The sequence below is a fragment of the Neophocaena asiaeorientalis genome, unplaced genomic scaffold, assembly GCF_003031525.2.
Source record: "Neophocaena asiaeorientalis asiaeorientalis breed wild unplaced genomic scaffold, Neophocaena_asiaeorientalis_V1.1 scaffold123, whole genome shotgun sequence".
Lineage (NCBI taxonomy): Eukaryota > Metazoa > Chordata > Mammalia > Artiodactyla > Phocoenidae > Neophocaena > Neophocaena asiaeorientalis.
The window spans coordinates 9,535,563-9,558,682 of NW_020173666.1; the positions used below are offsets into that span (position 1 = coordinate 9,535,563).

At 47.4% G+C, this 23,120-nt stretch overlaps 1 protein-coding gene across 1 annotated transcript in view; it reads left to right on the forward strand.

Moving 5' to 3' along the window:
• The window catches only part of TIAM2 (TIAM Rac1 associated GEF 2), a 111,954-nt gene that overhangs the window by 81,622 nt on the left and 7,212 nt on the right, over positions 1–23,120 (forward strand). Inside the window, 5 exon segments of the mRNA XM_024747918.1 lie at positions 13,874–14,053; positions 16,666–16,734; positions 17,273–17,398; positions 18,236–18,344; positions 21,971–22,150. Coding sequence (XP_024603686.1) covers positions 13,874–14,053; positions 16,666–16,734; positions 17,273–17,398; positions 18,236–18,344; positions 21,971–22,150 — 664 coding nt within the window.

Genomic DNA, 23,120 nt, shown 5'->3' on the forward strand with positions numbered 1-23,120 from the left:
TCAGTAAGAAATAATCCAGAGTAATGTAACAGACTGGACTATCACATTGCTGAAATCCAGCAAAAAAATTTAACTAAAACCACAAGTCAGGGGCCACGCAGGTTGTACCTGTGCTCACTCAAGGCAGATAGGTAGTGCTTGGCAATACCCACACCCAATTAAGGCTGTCAGGATTTTAACAAATAATTTGATATTTTTCATATTGTTATGATTTTTTTTCTCCCCAAAGCTGCACTTTTTTTTGAAACCAAATTCCAAATGTTACTTTCAGCTGAATATTGGAACTGAAAATCCAGGCCTTTTTATGCACGAAGTGGGTGTGGTGTGTTTCAGACAAATCATAGCACCTGGACCCTTTGTCCCTAACCCCGTGGCAGTCTTCATAAGTGACTGTGTGGCGTCCTGGTCCATGAAACCTTGTGGAGCAGAACTCACTGGAAGTCAGTGTAACTGTGAAGCTGTCCCAAAGGTACCAGCCTCGAAAGGGCATGGGGAGGAGGGTGGGCTGCCGTCTTCCTGAAGCTGCAGCGGGGGCCCCATGTGCTGATCTGTCTAGGTGGCCACCTCGGTTTGCTGGGCATCCATGACAGCTCTGCTTCTCAGTGGCAGCTAGAGATTATAAATGGTAAAGTCGAAATGCTCAGGGAAGTTCTTTAAGAATTTGTAATTTGCACCAAATTCAGGCGGGGAAAATGGCTCCCTGCATGACCCCAAGTCAGAGCGTGTGCCCGTCTACCTGTCCCAGTGAGGGCAGCCATGGCTTGGTTTCTTCTGGAGAGTGGTTACGGGGTAGAGGCAAGAGTGCTGCCTGTTTTGTGCCTCCTTCCTTAGGGGTTGAGCATTGCTGTCACCTTCGGTTGACTCTGATCATCCCCACGGCCAAGGCTATTCCAAACCGCACATTTGCAGTTCACATTAGGAGGGTGAGATACGTAAGAAAAATAAGAGGATTCACTAGAAGGGTTTCATCCCCTGCTGTCCTAATTTGAAGAGTAGAGGTTTACCGCTTAACTTGCTGGACCAGGCAGGAGGTGGCCCTGGGTGTCGGGAGCCTCGCTCACTCTCACTGGTTAGTGGACTTCAGGAAAATCACCTCACCTTCTGAGGCCCTTATATCCTTACTCACTAAAAAAGAATGGGATTATATTGCCATGACAGTTCCATGGAAGTGAAAGGACTTTGCAAGCTGCCCGTAGCCTGTGATGCTCAGCCCTTAGCGTGCACTGTGAATTTTATATACAGCATCTCATGAAAACCCCATTTTCTCCCCAGCAGCCCTACTGAGTAGATATCACGAGCCCCTTTTAGTGTGAGAGAACTGAGATGGGAGAAGCTAGCTGATGGTCCGGTCAGTGGTGGGGCAGCGTTCACAGCCAGCTCTGCTGGATGCTAACGTCCATTCTTTCCACTCCACCCATCTGACCAGTGGAGAATGTGCTGATTATAGAGGAAGGGAGAGACCAGGTACACAACGGTGCATTTAAATACCAGAGACATGTACTTGACTTAAAGGCAGAGCAACTCTGTTTGTTCAGTTGCAGGTATGATGTTAGAAATCCGGACACAACTTTTTGATTCTTTAGCTTAATTTACAGACGTGGTTAAGCAGTGTACATGTGTTATTTTGCTGTTGTTTTGTTTTTGTTTGTTTCGTTTTGGCCTTTAAAGAATCTATTTCATAGAGCTATAATGAAATTTGTGGAGTTGTTATGGTCAACAAATTTGAAATCTGTTGCAGAAAAGTTCTCAAGTCCCAGACTACCAAGTACTAATATCTGATAGTTGCATCTGACTAGTGATTAGTTTGATAATTTGGAGTGTAGTTTTGTACTAGGTGCAGGCCATATGTGAATATTTTCACCTCCAACTTGTTTTTCAATAGATAAAATTCATGTTTTGAAATCTGTCACTATATAATAACGTTAACATTAAAATAATACAGTATAACTAGTAGATACTGGTCTTTTAAAAAAAAACATTTAAAACTGTATCTTGGGGGTACACAAAAGTACAGCGATACTGGAGAAGACCACTTATATCTGAACAGAATTGCTCTTCTCTCCCGGAGCTGGTTCGGTGTCTTCTTCCTGGATCTTCAGTGCATTGGTAGCTGAGAGTCCCACCCTGGGTATATCTGCATAGAGCAGAGGGTCTAGTAATACTGAATTATAATTTTTGTCAGTAATGCCTAGAGAACATTTCTTCATAAATTTATAACTTTCCTGATCTGAACATACCTTTTAATGTTGGGTTTTCCATGGGAGCTCACTCCTTGTAGGATTTATGTAGACACCCCCCCAAAAAAATCCCATCCCCTAAGGGTTAAAGAAAACACTTGATTTGTATTTGTTTTAACATCTTTATTGGAGTATAATTGCTTTACAATGGTGTGTTAGTTTCTGCTTTATAACAAAGTGAGTCAGTTATACGTATGTTCCCATATCTCTTCCCTCTTGCGTCTCCCTCCCTCCCACCATCCCTAGCTCTCTTTCTTTGGTACTGGGAGAAACATTGCAGGAAAGAAAGGGCACCTTTTAACAACAGTAAACGTGTCCTAGTAGTGTCTATCTTGTGGATTCCTACAAAAATATTTCCTAAGATAAAATTATTATATGGCAACAATAATGATATTTAATAAGAAGACTTGGGACACTGGTGGGGTTATGCGCGTTAAGAGCAACGAAGGGCACATAGCAAGATGACGGTATTAGTCTGTGATGCCTTGAAGCTCCCCACCATCCCCACTTCCCTACGGGTCAGGGGAGTCTGTGAGGGTGTGGAGGCCCCCGGCTTATGTTCCACAAGAAGGTAGACCAGGCCAACTGTTTAGAGCCAGCTGAGATGTAACGCTACGACAGTCTGGAAGCTGATCTAAGGTCAACAAGGAGTATCATCAGAGAACTGGGGTAGGGGCAACTGAATTGTAGTTTTCTGAGAATCTTAGAACTGCTCCCAGGGCTGAGGGCTTGGTCTGCAGCTGGGAAGCAGGTGTTGCCCTGCTTTTTGGTTTTCTAGGTAAGGCAACCAGGAACCCTTGTAGATTACAACGAGAAAGAAAATATAGTTCTCAAGGTACCAGGGCAAAGAGAGAAGACTCAGCTGGGGGACAGTCCGGGCTTAGGTAGGTGGGCAGAGCTGTCCTAGGCAGAGTCATACACAGCCTGAGCTGTTGAACCTCAGCGTGCGGGGCCCCCTTCCAGGATTCAACTGTGTTGTCCTCAGTCTTCTGTTTATAGTAGAGACTCTACCTGCCCAGGAAATTGGAGGCTAACAAAGATTTTTCGAAGCTCTAGTCTCTCCAGAATTTGATTACTATTGGTGGTGTTATTGACACATTTTCTCTTCAAATACAGTGACGAAGATAGAAAAAATTCTCAGCTCAGTAAATTCTCAGAATATGTAGCACTTAGGACTTTTGCTGCAAAAACTGCTCAGTAATATATTATCAGTCGCCAAGAATAAAGTTAGAGGCACAGCTCTTGAATGGAAATGTTGTGTTTGGAAAAATCGGCAGTAAACCAAACCAACTAGAATAATAGGGTTCAATGAAAACATAAACCACTGAAGGGAGAGTTACTGTAAATACACAGTTGAAACTAATTTATGTGATTATCAGAACAAAAGTAGGCTGTGAGAGAAAACCAAAGGAAGAGAATTAAGAGGGAGCTAAGACCTGAGATAAATACCTATGGATAGGAAAGTGAGTGAGGGTAAGACAGAGAAGTCGTAGATAGGCAAGTATATGTTTTCCAAACCATGAGTTGGAAGATACTGGTTTAGAGACTTCTTGACCTAGATAAACATATTTAGAATGAACGTTAAATGGTATAATCACAATAGACCTTCATGCGCCAAGTCACAGGAAAAGCAAACTGAATTCTCCCACGCATCAAAAAGCAACACAAAAGAAAGCAAAAACTGTTAAAGAGAATTTGAGTCATTTCTCTGAGCCCTGGTTCTGAGCCAGGTGAACGCGCAGCTGTTGTTTTGTTTGGCTTTTGACACAGTTGAAAGCATATGACATAAAATGGTTTATATCTTATGGGAATTAAGATGTCATCCGGAGTCTGTAGACAATTGACATGTAGAAGTCTTTTTTTTTTTTTTGCGGTACGCGGGATCCTCCCGGACCAGGGCACGAACCCGTGCCCCCAGCATCGGCAGGCGGACTCCCAACCACTGCGCCACCAGGGAAGCCCCAGAAGTCATTTTTTAAATATACATTTTACTCACTGAAAACTTTAGAATAAAGTTTTATAGATTATTTCAAGTTTTAATTCAGACTGAATTTCAAAAGAGACATCTTTTTTGGTTGGGCTCAGCTCTTTATCAGGGACTGGCAGACGTCTCCTGTGAAGGGCCAGGTAGTAAATCTTATAGGCTCTGGCAATCACTTACCTCTGCGTGTCAGTGCGGAAGCAGCCATAGACCATAGGCAGATGCATGAGCGTGGCTGAGTTCTAATAAAACTTTATCCACAAGGACAACAGGCAGGCTGGGTTTGGCCTGAAAGCTAAAGTTTGCTAACTCCTGCTCTGATGGTCTGCCCTTAGCTCACCTGCTTGTTTCAGAGTGGGGTCATAAGAGTCTCTTTTATACCATTTTTGCGCTCAGAAGTCAAGGAAAAATTCTGGCCCACACGCATCTTCCCTGATGCGCAGGTTTGACTGCACATCAGAAGTAAGCCGTATCTTTCTTTCTGGGTGAAAAACGGGAAAGAGGGAACACAGTACCTGGCAGAGGATCTGTTAGATAGGGTGAGCCGATTCTTGTGAATTACATACGAGCAATACTGAAACACCCGACATTTTATGTGGAAGAAGCGCCTGCTCGTGTAGAAATGCTGCCCTAGCCCTTGAAACAACCTTGGCTGAGAGAGCGTATCTTATTCATCCCTGAATTCAGACCAAACTCCAGTTAAATAAGGAAAGTGAGCAGACGGCAGGCAGCAGGCCTGTTTCACGCGGGCTCTGGATCCATGGCTCCCTCCCCGAGGGGGTGACTCTGGCCTGGGAGCCACGGAGCCACACACGTGGTGCTTCCCCACCTCCGGGCACACAGCTCGGACCTGCCTTCCCGGGGGTGTGTCTCCTGAGGACGGGCGCTTCCTGCTTGGTACGCACAGATGCCCTCTGCCTTCTCAAACGCTGCGTCCTCTCTGGACAGCCGCTCTCCAAAGGTGAAGTTCGTCTCCTTCTCTGCCCACCTGGTGAGGCTGCAGCCCGTCCCACTGGCCCCCCATAGTCTCCTCTCGTTTCGGCTTTCCCCAGAGCCCTATGCCTCTGTCCAGGTACTGTGGGCTCCACTTTTTGTCATCCGTCCGTGTCCTTGTTGCCTCTCTCTGCCCTTCCTCTCACTCCACCTGGTAGTCTTACATGAAGGTCAGAGTTTTCCTCTTTTGTATTCAAGCTTCATATCCAGCACCTAGAACAGAGCCTGGCATGGAGGAGGTGCTCAACGAAAAGTTAGTAAATAAATGGAATTTGATTTCTCTGGCCCTTCCTTCAGGGAACGCAGAGGAAATTTCTCCTTCTACGCTTGTAAAAACAACAGAACTTGGAAAATTAAACTCCCTGTGCATATTATAACTTTTATGGAGCCACTGGCCTCTGTTGATCCCTTGCACTGTGCTAAGTAGTTTTACATGTTTCACCTCATTAAATCCTCTCAACGACCCTATGAAACACGGTCCCTGCTTTATAGGTGAGCAAACTGGGTCAGGGAGGAGTGCGTCAGGACTGGTGATCGCCGTGGCCAGGGTGGTCACTCTAGAACCTGTGTGTTCAAGTCTCCTGTCTTGGAAAAAGTAACTGTCTCAGAAAGCTTCGCCCAGAGCATGCGCTGAGGCCCTTAGTTAAGGTGAGCTTCACACTCATGGGGGGTAATGACGGGACAGAGCTCACGTGACAGGTGCACACCCCACCCTCTCTAATGCTATCCCAGCTACTCACCCTGCCGCCTGCTATAAGGTGTGTACCTAAGGGTGGCCCGCGACCCCAGCACACACTCGCCAAGTGGGTTTCCTCTGCCGCTCCCCTCCCCCGAGAGCAAGGCCTCCACCTCTGTCTCCTGCCCCATCTCCCCATGTGACCTGACTTGGCCATGGGCCACGGCTGGGCTGGCCTTCAGTTCTTGGCCCCCTCCCCAGCCCCAAATTTTGCTTAGGGTGGGTAACTTTGTTTCCCTTGAGTCCATCCTAGCTTCCACCTTCCTTTCCCTGACCGTGCTCCGACCACAGAAAGTCACCCTGTTCTGTTCCCAGGCCCCTGCGCTGCTTTGGGCACCCATCGACCTTGACTGACTCGCTGCCAGTTTGTCTTCCCAGCTGAACTCTGGGAGCTGGGAGCCCAAGGACTGTCAGTCTCGTCCATCACTGTGTCCTCCTAGAAATAGGCTGCCTCTGCCTCAGATCGTTTTTGTAAAGCATCAGGAAAGGATTCTGTTAAGAAATTTCTTTTAAAAATTAAACCACTATAAAAAATGAGAAGATATAGATAAGCCAAAGATTAAAATGAAAATAACTTGAAATGCAGTGTTAACCACCGCATTTATGATATATATTATCCCGTTAGAAAAATCTATGCACATATGTTTACATGCCTTAGATATACATAAAAGTTACTTTCCAAAATTCAGACCTACCTTCTTCCCTTTCCAATAAATCGTGTCCTTTTTTGGTCAACAGATGCCGATTTCTCCCATCGTTGGGAATTGCTGCATAGATTTCGGTGCATTTTTGTGCCATAATTTAGGTTAATCTTTGCCTTTCAACATAAAATAAGGACTCTCATCTGTACGTTTACATTTAATTTTACATCTTTTAATTTCCATTCTGCCTTTGGAAGTAGAACTGTCTGGTCTAGAAAACAAAGATTATGAGCATTTTCTCATTCTTCTTGTACCATTTTGTTAAGTATAAGAAAATCTCAGGCCATTTCTCTAGAGTTTTTAATCCAAGGATTGTATCACTGTAGAGTGAATGACTATCCCCAGATATAAAAAATCATCCTCTTGGGTCTGTTTGTAGCCTCCCCTTCACCCTGCCAAGGTGGTGGATACGACGCTCTTCCCCGCCTCTTCCCTCCCCCTATGCTGAGACCCCCTAGGGTAGACCAGACCCTCTCACCTAGCCTGTGGGCCCGGCCAGCCGCCTCTGAGCACGGAGCAGAGTGTAGGCCAGGAATCCTGACCTGGCAGAGGTGGGGCAGCACGGGGTGTCTGTGGCTGGACCTGTACGTGGGCGATCCAGCTTACCTGGAATCCCGCCCATCGTCTGTCTCTCTGCCCATTAGCCTTTCTGGGGAAGCCATTAACCCTTGGTGATCCTTCTGGATTCCCTCTGCTGGGAACATTTGGGGATAATGTCAGATCTTTCTGTAAGTTAGAGACTTTAATGGATTACAGAGTCAATGGAGAAAAAGTCCTTTGTACAATTTTTGGGTTTTTTTTTCCCCCCCACCAAAGGGAGCGTTCCTGACTTAATCTGCTAGGATGTGACAGCTGACTCCGTAGCTGCAGTCTGCAGTGATTTACTGACGTGACTTCTCATGCCCTGGACAGTGAACTGGGGGGTCTGTATGAGCACAGCTGAGCACACACCATGCAACCACACCTTTCCAGGCCTAGACTGTCCCTGAGGACAACTGACTGTTTGCCCAGAGCCTACAGCTTTTTTTTTTTTTCTTCCCAGCATTCTTTCTAGGGATGGTAGAAATAGTAGAATCTGGTTCTTCAGATTGGTATCCTGGTAGGATGAGCGTCTGCAGACGTGACCCAGCCCGGGCTTCCATCCCCGTCAGTGGCCCAGTGGGAAGAGCTGGTCTGTGTGACGGAGGACATGGGTGGCAGCTGGGTGTCACATACTGTGTAGGACCAGTTAACGAAGCAGTATGGGGTACCCTCCCTTCTAGGTCCGTGTCTTGGCTGAGTCCATTACTGACCTCCCCTCTAAGTTAACCTCCTTTTCCTCTAAACCAGGGATTCAAAAGTCGAGCACACGGCAAATGCTGTCATTTACCTTTCAGCATTTCCCTGCAAACTATTACCCCGAAAGTATGCAGCACTTTTAAACGGTTTTTCTTCAGCTGAAAGTGTTTTTGGAGTCCAAGTCAGACAACAGATGCCTTTGACAAAAGAGTCTGCAGTACCCGAGGCCCCTAAGCGAGGACAGGATTGCAAACTGAGCCCGGAAAGGTGGGGCAGAGCTGAGCTGCCGACGAGGCGCAGGGCTCCCGGTGGGCACTGATATTTCACGGAGTAGCTACGAAACCTCAGTCGTCGTCCGGGAATAGTTCTGGATAATGTGATGTACTTATCCCAGCTTCGGTTTCAAAACCCACAAGGAAATTGAAAAGCCTCAGGTAGCAATGTCTTCAAAGAAGAGCAAAGCAAACATCAGAGCAGTTATGCTCAGGGGAGCAGATCTTAACTAACCCAGGCCAGGAGGAGCTGCCCGAGGCTTCGGATGAGAAGTATTGAGCCAACTCGAGGTTAAAAAGGTCACCTGTGGGATTCCAAGCTTGTTTGAGAAAAAGGCTCAGCCCCCCACCTTCCTCCAAAGAGAATCCGGGGCAGGGCGCTTGGTCATCCTGAGCAGTTTCATTGCCACCCCCAAGAAATGGGGCTCCTGAAAAAGAGACACATTGCAGCCCTAATACAGGGAAGCAGGTGTCCGTATTCACATGTTTAAGACACAGAAACAAAGATAACTCTGTTTTAGATGTCTTTCCCTGCCAACTTTATCAAGGTATAGTTGACAATTAAAAATTATATATATTTAAGGTGTACAACTTGATTTGATATACGTATACATTGTGATGTTTATCACGGTCAGGTTAATTAACACACCCATCACCTCACATAGTTACGTTTTGTTTGTTTGTTTTTGGTGAGAACACGGAAGAGTGACTTTGAATTCAGAGGTCTTGAGTGAGATGTCCTCATCTATAAATGAGATCAAATCACTTTCAAGCAGGGATCAGCCTTAGTGAAAACTTAAAAGCCTGAAGAAAAATTTTGTGGGTCAATATCACTACTTTTTCATATAGCATAGTTTTAGGGAAATATGTTTTCGTTAAATTTTTTTTTTTTTTTTTTTTTTTTTTTGATCAACCACTGCGCCACCAGGGAAGCCCTGTTTTCATTAAATTTTAAAAATGAATTCATGAGGAAAAGATGTTTGATGCTTTCTTATAAAAGGCAAGGCCCCCAGTGAACCCAAGGTTCTCAGCATTGATCACTACGAACTGGGAGATACCAGCCTGAGTTTCAGGTTCCAGTGTGTTTTTTGTTCTGCACAAGCACACACTGTCTGGCTGCTGAACCCGCCTGCATGCCCAGCCCTGATTTGTGAACATCTGTCTCTTGCTTTACAAGCAGCATCCCTGGGGATGGAGGGGAGCGGGGATTAGCCTAACAGAAGTCACAGTGGTGTGCAGATGTGGGGAGCTGCCTTTGCTTCCCTGAGCAGAGATGGCCTCCAGAGGCCGCTGGCTGCATCCCGGGCACGCCTGGGGTGTGTCTGGATTCTCCTGGGGCCGGGAGAGCCCTGACGGCGCTGTGGGCAGAGGCAGCCGGAGAAGCAAGCCTGTTTTGCCCGTGCTCTGCCAGATACCCAGGGAGTGGTTGGCACCGTGCCATCAGGTGCAGCCTTCGCACTCGGCACCTGTAGTCTCAGCCGGTTGCATCGTCAGGACCGAATGCCTGATAGTTCTAGGAGAACACCGCCCCCTGGGTTTGTCTCGTATACAGCAAGTGCTCAACAAATCCAAGTTCCCTTTTCTCCGTGGTCCAAATGGCAATTTGAGGGGTTACCTGATGGACTAGGTAATGCTTCCTCTGTCTCATCAATAAGGAAATTGAAGGTGCAGCAGTGAGTCTTGTCCAGCACGCGTGGAGGACTGTGGGCAGGGGCCAGGGCTGGAACTCGGTTCCTCTCAATCTTGTCTGTGCTTTTCACCTCCATCACCACGTGTACGTGTGAAAAGAGCCCAACCGAAATAGTCGCTGTTCCTAGAAACTGCTTCTCAGATACACCCAGAATTCTACCTTTAGCAGTTCAATTTTACAACCATTGCTAAGAACGGAGGAAATGAAATATGACCAAACAAGTGACCCTTTCAGATGCAATCTAAAGACATAGGTATAGTTACCCTTCTCCTTTTAGTGGCCCTGCCCTGTCGGACCCCAGGTAACCCTCACCACCTTCCCTAGACGGCAGCTACGGTGACTTTGTAGCACTTGAGCACTTCATTTTGAGCCCTACCTTCAAAAGTACATTTGCCGTGAAACTCTCAGCTAACATTTACTTTTCCAACTTAATCTTACCAGAAGCGTTCTCAACATGAATTCTGATTTTCTAAAATGGCAAGATACTTTATTTTTAAAATCTCGTTATTTTAACACTGCATTGTTAGGTGTGATTTTTGACATCCCAGCAAGGCAAAGCTGCATCTCACCAGCTGCCGCTTCACTTATGGTGCATTTTGTCAGATCTTATTTTACACAGTATATGTGAGCGATTAATTTGGATTCTACAGCCCTGGAAACCGTCGTTTTTCAGGATTGCAGAATTGCATTGTCTGAGCTTGTGCTGCAAATACCAGTATAGAGATTTCAAATAAGTAAGTTGGAGAGTCTCAGTATTATTATCTTGGGCTGTTGGACCGTGAGTGAAGCCACACCCAGAACACCAGGCGCACAGGTGTGATTCTGCCTGTTTCCTCTTATCTCGTGAGCTCAGTCCACACACCTCTTACGTGGCCATCCCGTGGTGCAGACCCTGGGAACAACATGATCCTCCCAGAAACCGCAGGCAGAACGCGCGCTCTACTGATGGCTAGACCAGTAGTTCTCATGTGAGTCCCACAGCAGCATACCTGGGGCCCCAAAGATTCTGATTCAGTTGGTCCAGCTGTGGGTGTTTTTTAATAGCCCCGCCCAGAGAACAGACGTGTGACCTGGCTTGAAGTCACCTGCTTCATGGGAAGCAGGAAGAGGAGGACAGAATTGGGGCTGGTTTGGGGATGTTCCCTTGTGCTCCGTCGTGAGGCTCATGTCCTGGAAGAGAAGGAAAGCCACCTTTTGGCTGCACTGCTCTGTTTGCCTTTTGCTGTGCCATCAGGCTTCTAGGGTAAAACCGAACAGTTTGGAGTTTCTTCAATAATGAATCATGAGATTTGGTTGTTTCAAACATGTTATGAGACATTCTGATAGGTCAAGTTGCATTCTAATTGGTGCTTTAAGATCCACGTCTGTTGTCTTTTTTTAAATTATTTAATATTTATTTTTGGCTGCATTGGGTCTTCGTTGCTGCGCGCGGGCTTTCTCTAGTTGCGGCAAGCAGGGGCTACTCTTCATTGCGGGCTTCTCACTGCAGTGGCTTCCCTCGTTGCGGAGCACGGGCTGTAGAGCGCAGGCTCAGTAGTTGTGGCTCACGGGCTCTAGCGCACAGGCTCAGTAGTTGTGGCGCACGGCCTTAGTTGCTCCGCGGCATGTGGGATCTTCCCGGACCAGGGCTCGAACCCGTGTCCCCTGCATTGGCAGGCAGATTCTTAACCACTGCACCACCAGGGAAGCCCCATGTCTGTTTTCTTGTTCTCTGAAAGTTTACTCTGAATGAACATCTTCTGATAGGCATTACCAGCAATATGCTAGTGCTATAGGTAAGGATAAAAACAAGGGGATAATATGTGTACTTAAGCAGGATCATTAGTGCTTACACATGCTTTAACTGTTTTAGAAGTAAATCACTTCAGATGTGTCTGTGTGTCTAGTTGGAGGTTTAGTATCTGTTACATGGTTGATTTAACTTTTGCACCAAGATTAATGCCAAAATACAGGAGAAGCAATTATATGAAATAGGCCAGCAGTCTGGGAGTTCTCATCGTAGACATCTGCGGGGGCCCCGCTCTCACCCCCCGCCTTGAGTTGGGCTCTGTATGTTACTGGGCTTATCCCTCCACCACCACCACCTCCCTCCCCCCGCCGCCTTTGGCTCATTCCGTGGTTCTCCCTTGGTACACGCTCCCTCCAGGACCAGTTACAATCCACTCTTCACTGAAGCCTTCCAGACAGCCTGTTCCAACATGACGCTCCCATTCGTCTAACGTGTGTCACATTTCTCGTTTGTTCCACACAGGCTCGTGTTGGTTTCCAGTCTGCCGTAGGCTGCGCTTTGGTGTTTCTTGGCAAGTCTTATATCCTTGTGCAGGGGCTGGTTTCTATTTCTTTGGAGGCAGAGCAATTGGTTCCCACCAGATTGAATTGAAAGCCTAGCCAGAACATCAATGCCAAGTGTCAGTGTTGTCTGTTCCCATCATATGAAGACACCGTGTTGAGGAAAGGCGGGTGGGGCGTAGAACAGAGAAGGAGAGGAGAAGGGAGGGCAGGTGTCCTACTTTTACTTCGAGGCACTTCGGTGTGTCAAGTGACAGCTTTTGTAACAAGTTGGCCACTGAGGTTGACCTACGTGCTGTGTGAGTTGTAAGCATCCTGAAATATCCAAGCAAAGAAAATGAATTCCGTGAGAATGAAGAGGTGCTTCTGACTGGTGCAGCTTTTGACCCGAGACAGCGTGATGGAGATCAGGCATGGAGACATCTAGCTGAAGAAAGGAGAGTTTTAGTTGAGGGACAGAAAGTTGCCAAAGACGGATGGATATTGGTCATTCGTGTCGGGACTAAGCTGCTCTGTTATTCAGTAATAAATAACGTCGGTACACCAGAGGTGGACTCGGCACTGAGCACTTGGGGGCGACGACAGAGAAAGGCAGGACCCTGCCCTTGGCTGGCTTACGGGCTGCTGGGTGGTAAGATGGGCTGGAGCTTGTGTGTGGGAGGAATGGAAAGAAAGAGGAATAAAAAAGATACTTTGAGTGTAATCTGATAATGCTCCAGGCAGGTAGAGGCGTACAGGAGGAGGCACATTTGAGACCTTAAAGCATCAGCTTTAAGTGTACACATGGTTCTCCTGGAGAAGGCTTTTCATGCCGTGCTTAAGTCTGAGCAGGAACTTGCACAGAAGGCTGTTCATCCCCGCAGACGTTCCCGCTCCTTCTTGCCATTTAACGTGTGTGATTCTGTTCCCACTACCTGGAATGAGAACCCTCCGTGCCCCCACGTCCTGGGTCTGACACGTCTGCTTCCCGCTAAGAAGCTGCTCAAGTCTCCGTCCTCCGCGAAGGTTCCCACGGAGCCTCACCAGGCTTCCTGTGTCATCTGCTCCCCGGGCTCTGCACCCCTTCGGCGTGGGGACCTTATCTTTCCTACACATCCTGCCCTCTACTGCCATTCCTAGCTCATGCAGCGGCTCAAACTCTCACTCCTAATGCTGCTACTTGGCCTGAGGCTGCAGAGCTCCAGGGCTGGATTTAGGGGCAGATCTAAGGCCCTCGTGGTCAGGCCATCCTAAAACTGCTGCCCTGCTGCCCCGGTCCTGAGTCTCTCAGGGCCGTTTAGTGTGGGAACTGAACTCTGTTAGGCCAGCCTTTGAGGGGACAGAGTGGACCGGATGAGTCTGTCTCTCTCTGTGCTTTCACAGAGCCATGACCTTGATTTTAGAGCAACCTCAGCCATATTGCAGAGGGTTAGCTCTGCCTTATTCTCTAGTCTCAGCACTAAAGAAGCATCTGTCAGACAGCTACTATGAAAGCGAAAAAGCATCATGGGTAAGTACTGAACAAGTGTAAGTTCATATCTTCACGACCAGAACCTTGAATGGTAGCCAGCGTCGTTTGAGATGAATGAAGCCGGATGCCCTAGATAAATGCCCCGTGAGACTCCTGAGAGGGCGCTGGGCAAAGAGAGCGCCCCTGTGTCTTTGGTGGGCTGTTGATAATGATGGAGAACGTCCTGTGCCTCTTGTTCCCTCCCAGAGTGCTGAGCAGATCGCCGCGCTCTGTAGGAGTTATAACGACACCCAGACCAACGGCATGGAAGGACCAAGGGAGAGTCAGGACCCGCCTCCGAGGCCGCTGGCTCGCCACCTCTCGGATGCAGATCGCCTCCGAAAAGTCATCCAGGAGCTCATGGACACAGAGAAGTCCTATGTGAAGGTAACAGAAGATGCTGTCACAATTTCCTGCTCCCCTCCTGTGACAGCCAGTTGTATGTATGTTGGCAGGGGTCTCCAGGTATCTGCCGGGGACCCTGCCACTCACGAGGGAGATGCCTGCTCCCTGAAGTGGCGAGTTGCTGAAGGGGAGGGCGAGAGGACGAAAGGGCTGAGAGGGCTTGCAAAAATTAGATTCCCCGGTCGTTTTGTTACTGAGGTAGCTTTCACTATGGAAACAGACGTTCTGGTTTGCCATTTGCAGTCTGTGGGAAGGGAACCTGTACCGGTTTAGGGAAAGGGGGAATGGAGATCACTTTAGGTGTTGAGGAACCAGGGAACAGCTTGTCTGCAAGCAGCTGCTGGAACGGGCTTTGGAGTGCAGGCGGTCACCGCGCAGGACAGAGCCCCGCGGTGGAGGTGCCGCGCATCTTGTAGGCGTCCCCAGCCATCACACAGGGCAGCAGCCGAACCTTTCACCACCCGGGGAGTTTATTCATCTCAGAGGCTTCAGTTAGTAGTTTGAAAAACATTTTACAAAAAATGCAGGTGCCTGGGAAGACAGAGGTCTTTTGCTTTAAGTATTTGCTGACGGTTTGGAATGGTTTTAAACTCATCTCATCGGCCAATTGCTGGCAGCAGTGTGGGAGCTGAGAATCCAGGCCTGGCCTTGCCTTCACCGGCTGCAGTGGCCTTGGGCGGCTCCCTCCAAGCCCCTCAACTGGGGTCTGAGACGGGGGTGTTCTTGTTCTAGCTCTAACACACTGTGTCCGTGAATTAAGCCTCGGCGCGCGCGCGCACACACACGGCTCTCACCTTCTTTCTCCACGTGACTTATCTGAGCTTCCCCTTTCATTAACATCACTGTCATTTTATCTGAACTTTGCCGAAAGCCTCATTCACAGGCAGCCCAGGAGAATTACCCATAGCCTCTTCTTTTGGTCCCGTAGGGGAGAAAGGAAAACTGCAGAGACGGCAGTTCCATTTCATTTCCCACTGTGTCTTTTCCTGTATCGAATGTGGGGAGATGAAGCGAACATCCAGGGGCTTCCGACAGTGACCTTGCCCAGCAGCTCTGTGCGCTGTGGCAGCTTGATGATGGCCGTGGTGTTCTCACCTGCAGGGTCGAGGGCGTAGTTGAGAGCGGAATCCAAGTCCCTTTTTATTTTTGTCACTGCTGTCGTTATATTTTACTGTCAGACCACTTTGAACGGGAGGGTCACTGCATCGTGACGCTGGTCTAGGACTGAGATGGATGCTCTGGGCGAAGTGCATACAAAGGATGGCTCTCCCTTCTCTCTGCGAGAGCCCTGCCCTTTGTCTCCTTGGGGCCCCCATGTTGCGGCTCTGGCTCCGCGGCTCAGCGAGGCCTCCCTCGGTGTGTCACTGCTCCTGGGTGGCAGTGACCGGCTCAGGGAGTGACCACAGTCCACCTGTGCCTCTGACAAAATAACCAGTGCCTGGTGCCTATGGTGATTCTCTCTCTCTCTCTCACTCACTCACTCACACACACACACACACACCTTTTTCATTTTTTAATTTCTTTTTGTTGCTGACATTCAACATGGACTTTTACTTGTTTTGTAACCTGGACCCTCTGCACGTGACTTGGCGTTTTCAGCATTCATGTGTTCCCTGAGATAAGACTCGGTGACTTCTCACCTCTCCCTGCTCTGCAGCGGCCGCCGTGGGGCCTGGGGAGGTCGGGAAGGCCAGGGCGGATTTGATTGTGAAGCACTCAGTGTCACAGGCCTGTCCACTTGCTCTCAGGACCTACACCACAAGGCTGTGGAGGCTTCTGGCTGGACCAGGCTCTCCAGAGCTGGATTTCTCCATTGTAAAAGGAGGCAGACGTAGTCACCTACTTCTCATAGTTTGGGACTCAAAATTCTTTGGAATAAATGAAACAAGAAAAATCTTTTCTATCACTAAACTATATCCTGATCTTGGCTTCAAATTATTTTAAAAAAAAACCTTTATCTAAAGAGTTTTGTAAATACAGTCAACTCCCACTATTCTGTACCGTTGGAGCCCAGTTTACTGGAGATTCAAAGATGGCCTAGACTGTAAACATGACGACTGGTCATCTTCAGAAATGTTTTCTTGCATTTGAGCATGGGAGTTTGAAATTCTGCTCACGTGTCAGCCCCAAAGCCGAAGAGCTCTCCGGATCTCGTCCCGTCCGTCGTCAGCTCAGCTGTCCACGCTGGAGCTGTCGCCTTGCTCTTTGAGGCAGAGAAGGAAGCCAGGTCGGCCAGCGGATGTGGCCACACCTGACAGAGGTACCTGGCCAGAACTCACTTCTCTGAAGGGAGATGAGGGTTCCTGCTGCAGCAGCCGAAAGAAAGGTCCTGGTTCTGCCACTAAGATATTCAAATACGCAGAGTAGGTGATCGAGCTATAAAGTAAAATGTGGAGTCCAGATGCTGGTCGTACTGTGTTGTTAATTAACCTCTCTGAATTAGCGGAGCAGGAACCACCACTCGCAGGGCCAAGCGTTTCAACCAGACATAAACTTCATTGTTCCTAATGCGAGTCTGAGCTGCAGCCCGGGCTGCTGGAAACGCTTGGGTATTTTGGAGACTTAAGGGTTAAAGACTCTCTTCTGTCTTTCAGGATCTGAGCTGCCTCTTTGACTTATACTTGGAGCCACTTCAAAGTGAGCCCTTTCTTACCCAGGATGAGGTAAATACCTTCCCTTCGTCCGCTGACCCATAGGTTAGTCTCAGTTTGCCTTTTAGCAGACCTAGATTTTATCTACTGATCCGCAAAGAACATTTGAGACTTCGGGATCTTCAGAGAGACCCAAGCGTCGCCTCCTTCAAAGCCATTTATGTGGCCTCCATCCCGTGAAACACAGTGGCAAGAGTTATAAATGACCGTGCCTCTTTTGTAGTAGAAGGTGTCCCCCAAATTACCTTTTAATACATGACTTTTTAATGTTAAATCACAGTAATTAGTTCTTTCCATTTTCCCCCCAGTTTGAATTCTGAAAACTTGACACCCACTTCCAGTTATTTTAGTATTACAGGGACCGGGGCAGTCAAAGTCTCTGTGTATGAGCTATGTCCCCTACTGAATATGCCGTCTTCTTTAAAGGCGTCACTTCTGTCTCCTTCTTGGTGAATGACTTGTGATTCATTTGTGCATCTGGGACTCAGAGTGGTATCTGGGTCGTCATCGCTAACACCCTCTTTTCAAATTCTGATCTTCACGTACATAGATGGAGTCACTTTTTGGAAGTTTGCCAGAGATGCTTGAATTTCAAAAGGTATTTCTGGAGACGCTGGAGGATGGGATTTCAGCATCAGCTGACTTTAACATACTTGAAACCCCCTCGCAGTTCAGAGTAAGTATTTTAGACTTAGGTTTAAAGCAAACATTGGTGGGAACAGTGCAAAATTCTCCCTTTGAAGAGAAAGTGTTGTCCCTTGACTATTGAAAAAGGTAAGTTTAGCGCTCTCATTGCATGGCTTTCCTCTGGCAGGTGGTAAAAGAAGGCCCCGTTTCTCCCTAGAGTAGATGCTCTGCGACTCAGACGTCTGGGCAGCACAGCTTTTATGGAGTCTGCCTGCTGTTGACACGCACGCGCCTTACTCAGCTCTACAGAAGGATCTGTAGGGCGACTGCTTCTGAGGCAAGAGCACCTACTGCATCTGATTCTGCCTCTCTGTGGTCGTGTGACACTGGGAGGAAAGCCTAGGTTTTCACTGGCTCTGAGAGAGCCTCCTCTTCTATGGAGCCCTGTCTCCAGTGTGGCCATTGGTGACTGGCAAGAGGTCCCTCCAGGGAAGGACAGGCGGAAGGCAGTAGAAAGGAACCGAGAAAGTACATAGCAAGCATCATTCGTCCCAAGTAATGCAGAGTCAGCTTTATTAATTAGCCTCTCAGATTATTTATATCCCACTGTGTCAGATGTATTTTTTATAGAACTTGCCTGCTTGTCCTTGAACTTTTCAATCAAACTGAAGCCGTGCTAGAGGGACGCCCGGGCTGTTCTCCACCTACCGGGCAAATGGGGCCGCCCGGGGCTGCTTTTAGTCAGTGCCTTCCCCGAGGCATTGGTGCTCTGGTGTCCGAAAGACAAATGCCATGGAGACAGCAAAGCGGTCAGACACCATGCCAGAGCCAGCAGACAGACACTGATTAAACCACGCCTGATGTAACTTTTCCTCTTTCCTTCTAGAAACTACTGTTTTCCCTCGGAGGCTCTTTCCTTTATTACGCGGACCACTTTAAACTCTATAGCGGATTCTGTGCTAATCATATTAAAGTACAGAAGGTTCTAGAGAGGGGTAAGTTGCTCATACCTTTTATAGCTATACTTTTGAAATTGTAATTGTTAATAAAACCCCACATGCAGCAACGAAGTTCCCGCGCGCTGCAACTAAAGACCCAGTGCAGCCAAATAAATATATATATTTTAAAAAGAGTAAATTTGTATTCGTCAAGTAGGGATGAGTGTCATTTTAATGGATTGTGCTCCAATGTTGGCCTTGAAGTTGACACACATGAAGTTTTCAGTTTATTTCAGTGTACCGGTGACAGTGAACGTGTGTACCGAACAGCAGAGATGTTGCTCTGCCATGTGTCACTTTGCTGTTAAATTGCATCTGGATTCTTTTTTCACCAAATGCCTTGCTCTGAAAACGTTTAACCAACCGTATAAGCCGCTGGAGGGGGTAGAAAGCAATGTATGCCATTTTCTTTCTTTTTAAGATTAATAATTAATTTATTTTTATTTTTGGCTGTGTTGGGTCTTCATTGCTGTGCGCGGGCTGTCTAGTTGCGGCAAGCGGGGGCTTCTCTTGTTGCGGAGGACGGGTTTCAGTAGGTGTGGCTTACGGGCTCCAGACGCGCAGACTCAGTCGTTGTGGCGCACGGGCTTAGTTGTTCCGCGGCATGTGGGATCTTCCCGGACCAGGGCTCGAACCCGTGTGCTCTGTATCGTGAGGCGGATTCTTAACCACTGCGCCACCAGGGAAGTCCCCTCTTTCCTTCCTGTTAACCTTCTTCTTAAGCCCGAGGATCCACTGCAAAGAACCACCACCAAACAGCAACCACCAAACTCAAAAGAAGTGTGTTAACTAAAATTAAAGCCTCTTTGGTGAAATGGGCGCTTATCGCAGGCCACATTCTGTCACTGAAGTACCTTTCGTCTCTCCACATTGTTATCATCTTATCTTATTGACTTTAATTGAACATTTTTATCTTTCTGAAGTCCAAGTGGACCTGGGTGACCCACCTGCATTGCTCGTCCCCTTCATGTCAACAGCAAACGTTACTCTGTGGAGCTGGCGAGATGCCTGAGCTTTGGCCGCCGACTGCAGCGGGTCACCTCGGGGGCAGGTGGCCAACACGTTGATCTGCCTGGGCTTTCAGTGACGGGCCGGCCAGTCAGCCCGTCCTGGGAGGCGCAGTCAGAGATTTGATGGCAGCAGTGACCTTCTCCAGGTGTAGGAGTGTTGGAGGGAGTTTTTGTGCCACAGTCACTATCACTGTTGTCATCAACCCAGTGTTTAAGCTATTCCTTTAATAACCTGTTGACAAAAATAATCAATAAACTGTCTATAATGGGAATAGAAAAGAGTTTTATTTGAGCCAGACTGAGGAGTGCTGCCCAGAAGACAGCTTCTCCGATCCTCTGAGGATCTGCTCTGGAGAAGCAGGGCTGTCAGCACAGTTTCCTGTCTTGTCAGAACAAAGAACGTCAAACAAGTCAGGGATACATTCCTTCCAGATTTCAGGAAAACCAGATCAGCACGTACACAGCCCGTCAGCATGGCCTTGGCACCTGGGAAGGAATTCTTACCATGGAAGGAGGACCAGCATTGGCGTCCCAGGAAGGGAGGCATTTCATCTTTAATTTTAACATGGACATTCTTTACTTCTGGTCAATGCACCCTTTTCTTTAATAATTAAAGCAGATGTACAGTGTATGTTTGAAAGGCCACGAACAGGCTGTTTTAGTTACATTAAAGTTAACTCGTGTATAGGCCAGAATGACTTCCCCAGACCTCAATATGTGACCATTTCTTTTACCACACCCTAAACTAGCAATGCTCAGCTGAGGTTTTGTTATTACCAAAGGCTTCTTTCAGTCATCACACACCTCTTTAGGTATGAGATTAGAATTCTCGGATTTGTCTCTTTCAGAAGATATCTTTCTATCCCATTCTTTGGAATTCTCATTTCTGGGGCAGAGATGAGAGGAGGCCTTTAAGCTCAAGGTCACGAGCAGCAGTAATTCAACCTGCACGGAGAACATCAAACAAATACAGGTCCCCAGGGGTTGCTCCTGTCCTGCATGGGTCCTACAGTGGAAGGCGTCTTATGAAAATATATGTAATCCTATTTAAGGTCACCTGAACTGTCTCCAGGGAAGCTCGCCAGGCTACCCGCGTTTTCTCACGTGTACCTGGAAGTAGGATCTGAACCTACTGAAGCTTAAACTGTTACAAATTCCCAGGATAAGAAATGACTTCCCCAGGACTTGAACGCCTTCTTCACAGTTAAGGTTGGCCTCGTGTAGTTCACTCCCGTTACGATTTGCCCAGTGAATCAGGGCTGTCCTGCGTGACGATGGCGAGTGTTGGAGGGGATTCTGCATTGGAACGTTTTTAGTTGTGTCAGCAGGGAAGTAGGAGCCGAGCTACATTCCAAGCCCTTTCTGTCTGTCATCAGACGCTCCTTGATGGCATTGCCATAAAGAATCCGGAGTTTGCTCTTCGTGTTTCTTTTTCAGAACTGGGGAATGGCCTCTCTGTACTGTCGTGGAGGGAGTGTAGGCTTCATCCAGACACCGACAGTGTTTAGCCAGGTCCACTGATGCAGTTCTGCCATTTGGTTTAAATCCTAGAACAGGCTCAAGTTGGAAACGGGAAGTCTTGGAGTGCTTCAGGCCAACAAGACAGAGCCCAGTCTGTCTCCTCTAGTTCTTTAAACCAGAAAGAACTAGTTTCCTCCCATGAACACCTTCTTATCGACAGTGTAGTAAATTAAAAGCATACCAATGGTTTGCTCAGTTCCTTCTTTGCCACAAAGATGATCATCTCACCATCCACTTTGTGTAGTAGCCACATTCAGAATGGTACTGCATCTCCTACAAGTTACATTTTACCTTTGTACAAAACCCCAAATAAAGATTTGTTTTCATCCAAATTGGCTGAATTCCAACAGCTGGTCAACCAGTGCCAGCAGGTGGAATCCAAAGCAACAGCTGGGGTGTCCACTGGCACCCTCAAAACTGAAAGCACTTGGGTTCGTCTGTGTACCTTCGTGACATGGAACAGAGGGGTGGTTTTCACTGCCCAGAGGGGTCTGAATCTGGTGGAAGGTTTAGATTGCTTGGAACTGTAGAGGTGTGGAGGCTGCAGTGCTTATCAACTTATTTTTAAAGGAAAAAAAAGCCTGCTTCAGATAGCCCTCAAGTGTATAGAATAAGAAACAATTTGTGCTAGGTCCGTGAAAAAAAAATACTGGTTTGTTTTGTTCTATGAATCTTTTGGGGGGTATGGCATAGGGTTTGGATACACTGTTTTGTGGCTTTATGAATCGTTTGAAACTCACTTTTTCGGCACCTATACCAATCTCTCTCATGGGTATGCGTGTGAATGTGCCTTTAAAGTCAGAGACCCCTGCATTTTGACTCCATGTTCCTCTTTAGTGTGTGGCTGGGACTCTTCTGGCAGCCTGGTAAGCCCCCTTAAGCTCTCATGGGATTCATCACAGAGCAGCGGTGCTGAATCCACCCTGACAGCCGGGCAGTTGACCCGTGGGTGCATCTGGGTTTTTCTTGAAGGATGTCCTTAGGAGGACTGTAGAAGTGGATCATCTGTAATTCCATTAAAACCTAAATGAAGTAGAATTTAATTCATCCTCCTGTGCTCTTCTAAGGGTCTTTTAATGCATCTGCTTGTAGCTAAAACTGATAAAGCCTTCAAGGCTTTTCTGGACGCCCGGAACCCCACCAAGCAGCACTCCTCCACGCTGGAGTCTTACCTCATCAAGCCCGTTCAGAGGGTGCTCAAGTACCCACTGCTGCTCAAGGAACTCGTGTCCCTGACAGACCACGAGAGCGAAGAGCATTACCACCTGACAGGTAAGAAGCGAGGGGCCCAGGCCGCGATGTGACGGCTGCCGCCCCCCAGGCCCACGAGCTCCCCTCTCCCCTGCTTGCTTTCACATTCTGGAACCTTTGTCAGTACTGTGATTGATAACCGTAGGTACCATTTTAGTATGTGAAAATAGCTAGGCAGTATGGCCATCCCTGTAAGGTGGGCAAAATACTTTGGCAAAAATTCTCACTGGAATAGCCTCTGGAAGGGTGTTTCCATTTTCATTTTTCAGAGAAGATAATTTAAGCTCAGTGAGTTGAAATAAACTACTTCAGGTTACGTGGTTAACAAACATACAGTGCTGCCAGGACCAAAACCCCGGCCTTTTTTCCTACAACTTTGAAGTTTTGTGTTGTTTGCTGCCCAAGTACGGCTGATCAAATATGTTGTGTGAGGCTCCACCTTGTGGACGGCTCTGAGCAGAGTCTGACTCTGAAACCAACACCCGAGGACCCGTGAAGCTTTTTACGGCTGACGCGGAGGTGTCTTCTTTTGTAACCTCAGAAATTATTGGCCTAAGATACAAATTTGTCAGATACACATAGAGTATCCGTTAAAGAGCTGCTGTCAGATACACACAGAGTATCCGTTAAAGAGCTGCTGTTTGGATTGCAGAGAGAGAGTGATGTGTTCTCCACGTGTCAAAGCTAGGAGGTCCAGTTACGGTACCTGTAATAAAGCACGTGGAGAGGGAAACTTATTAATAAATATTAGTATTACTGAATAGCAAACACCAAGAAGAGTGTAACTGAAACTAGCTGTTTTTCTGCGACAAGCATACTTTTGTATCATAAGTAATGAGGATGATTTTTTTGTATGAAAGTTAAAGCTTATACATAAATGATACAAATTATGATTAGCATTCAAATACTGTGTGAATAGTTCACTTTGCATTAAGATGATCTTTAAAAGGGGTCTGTTAAAAAACTGCCTTCCCAGCGTCCCTCCAGACTG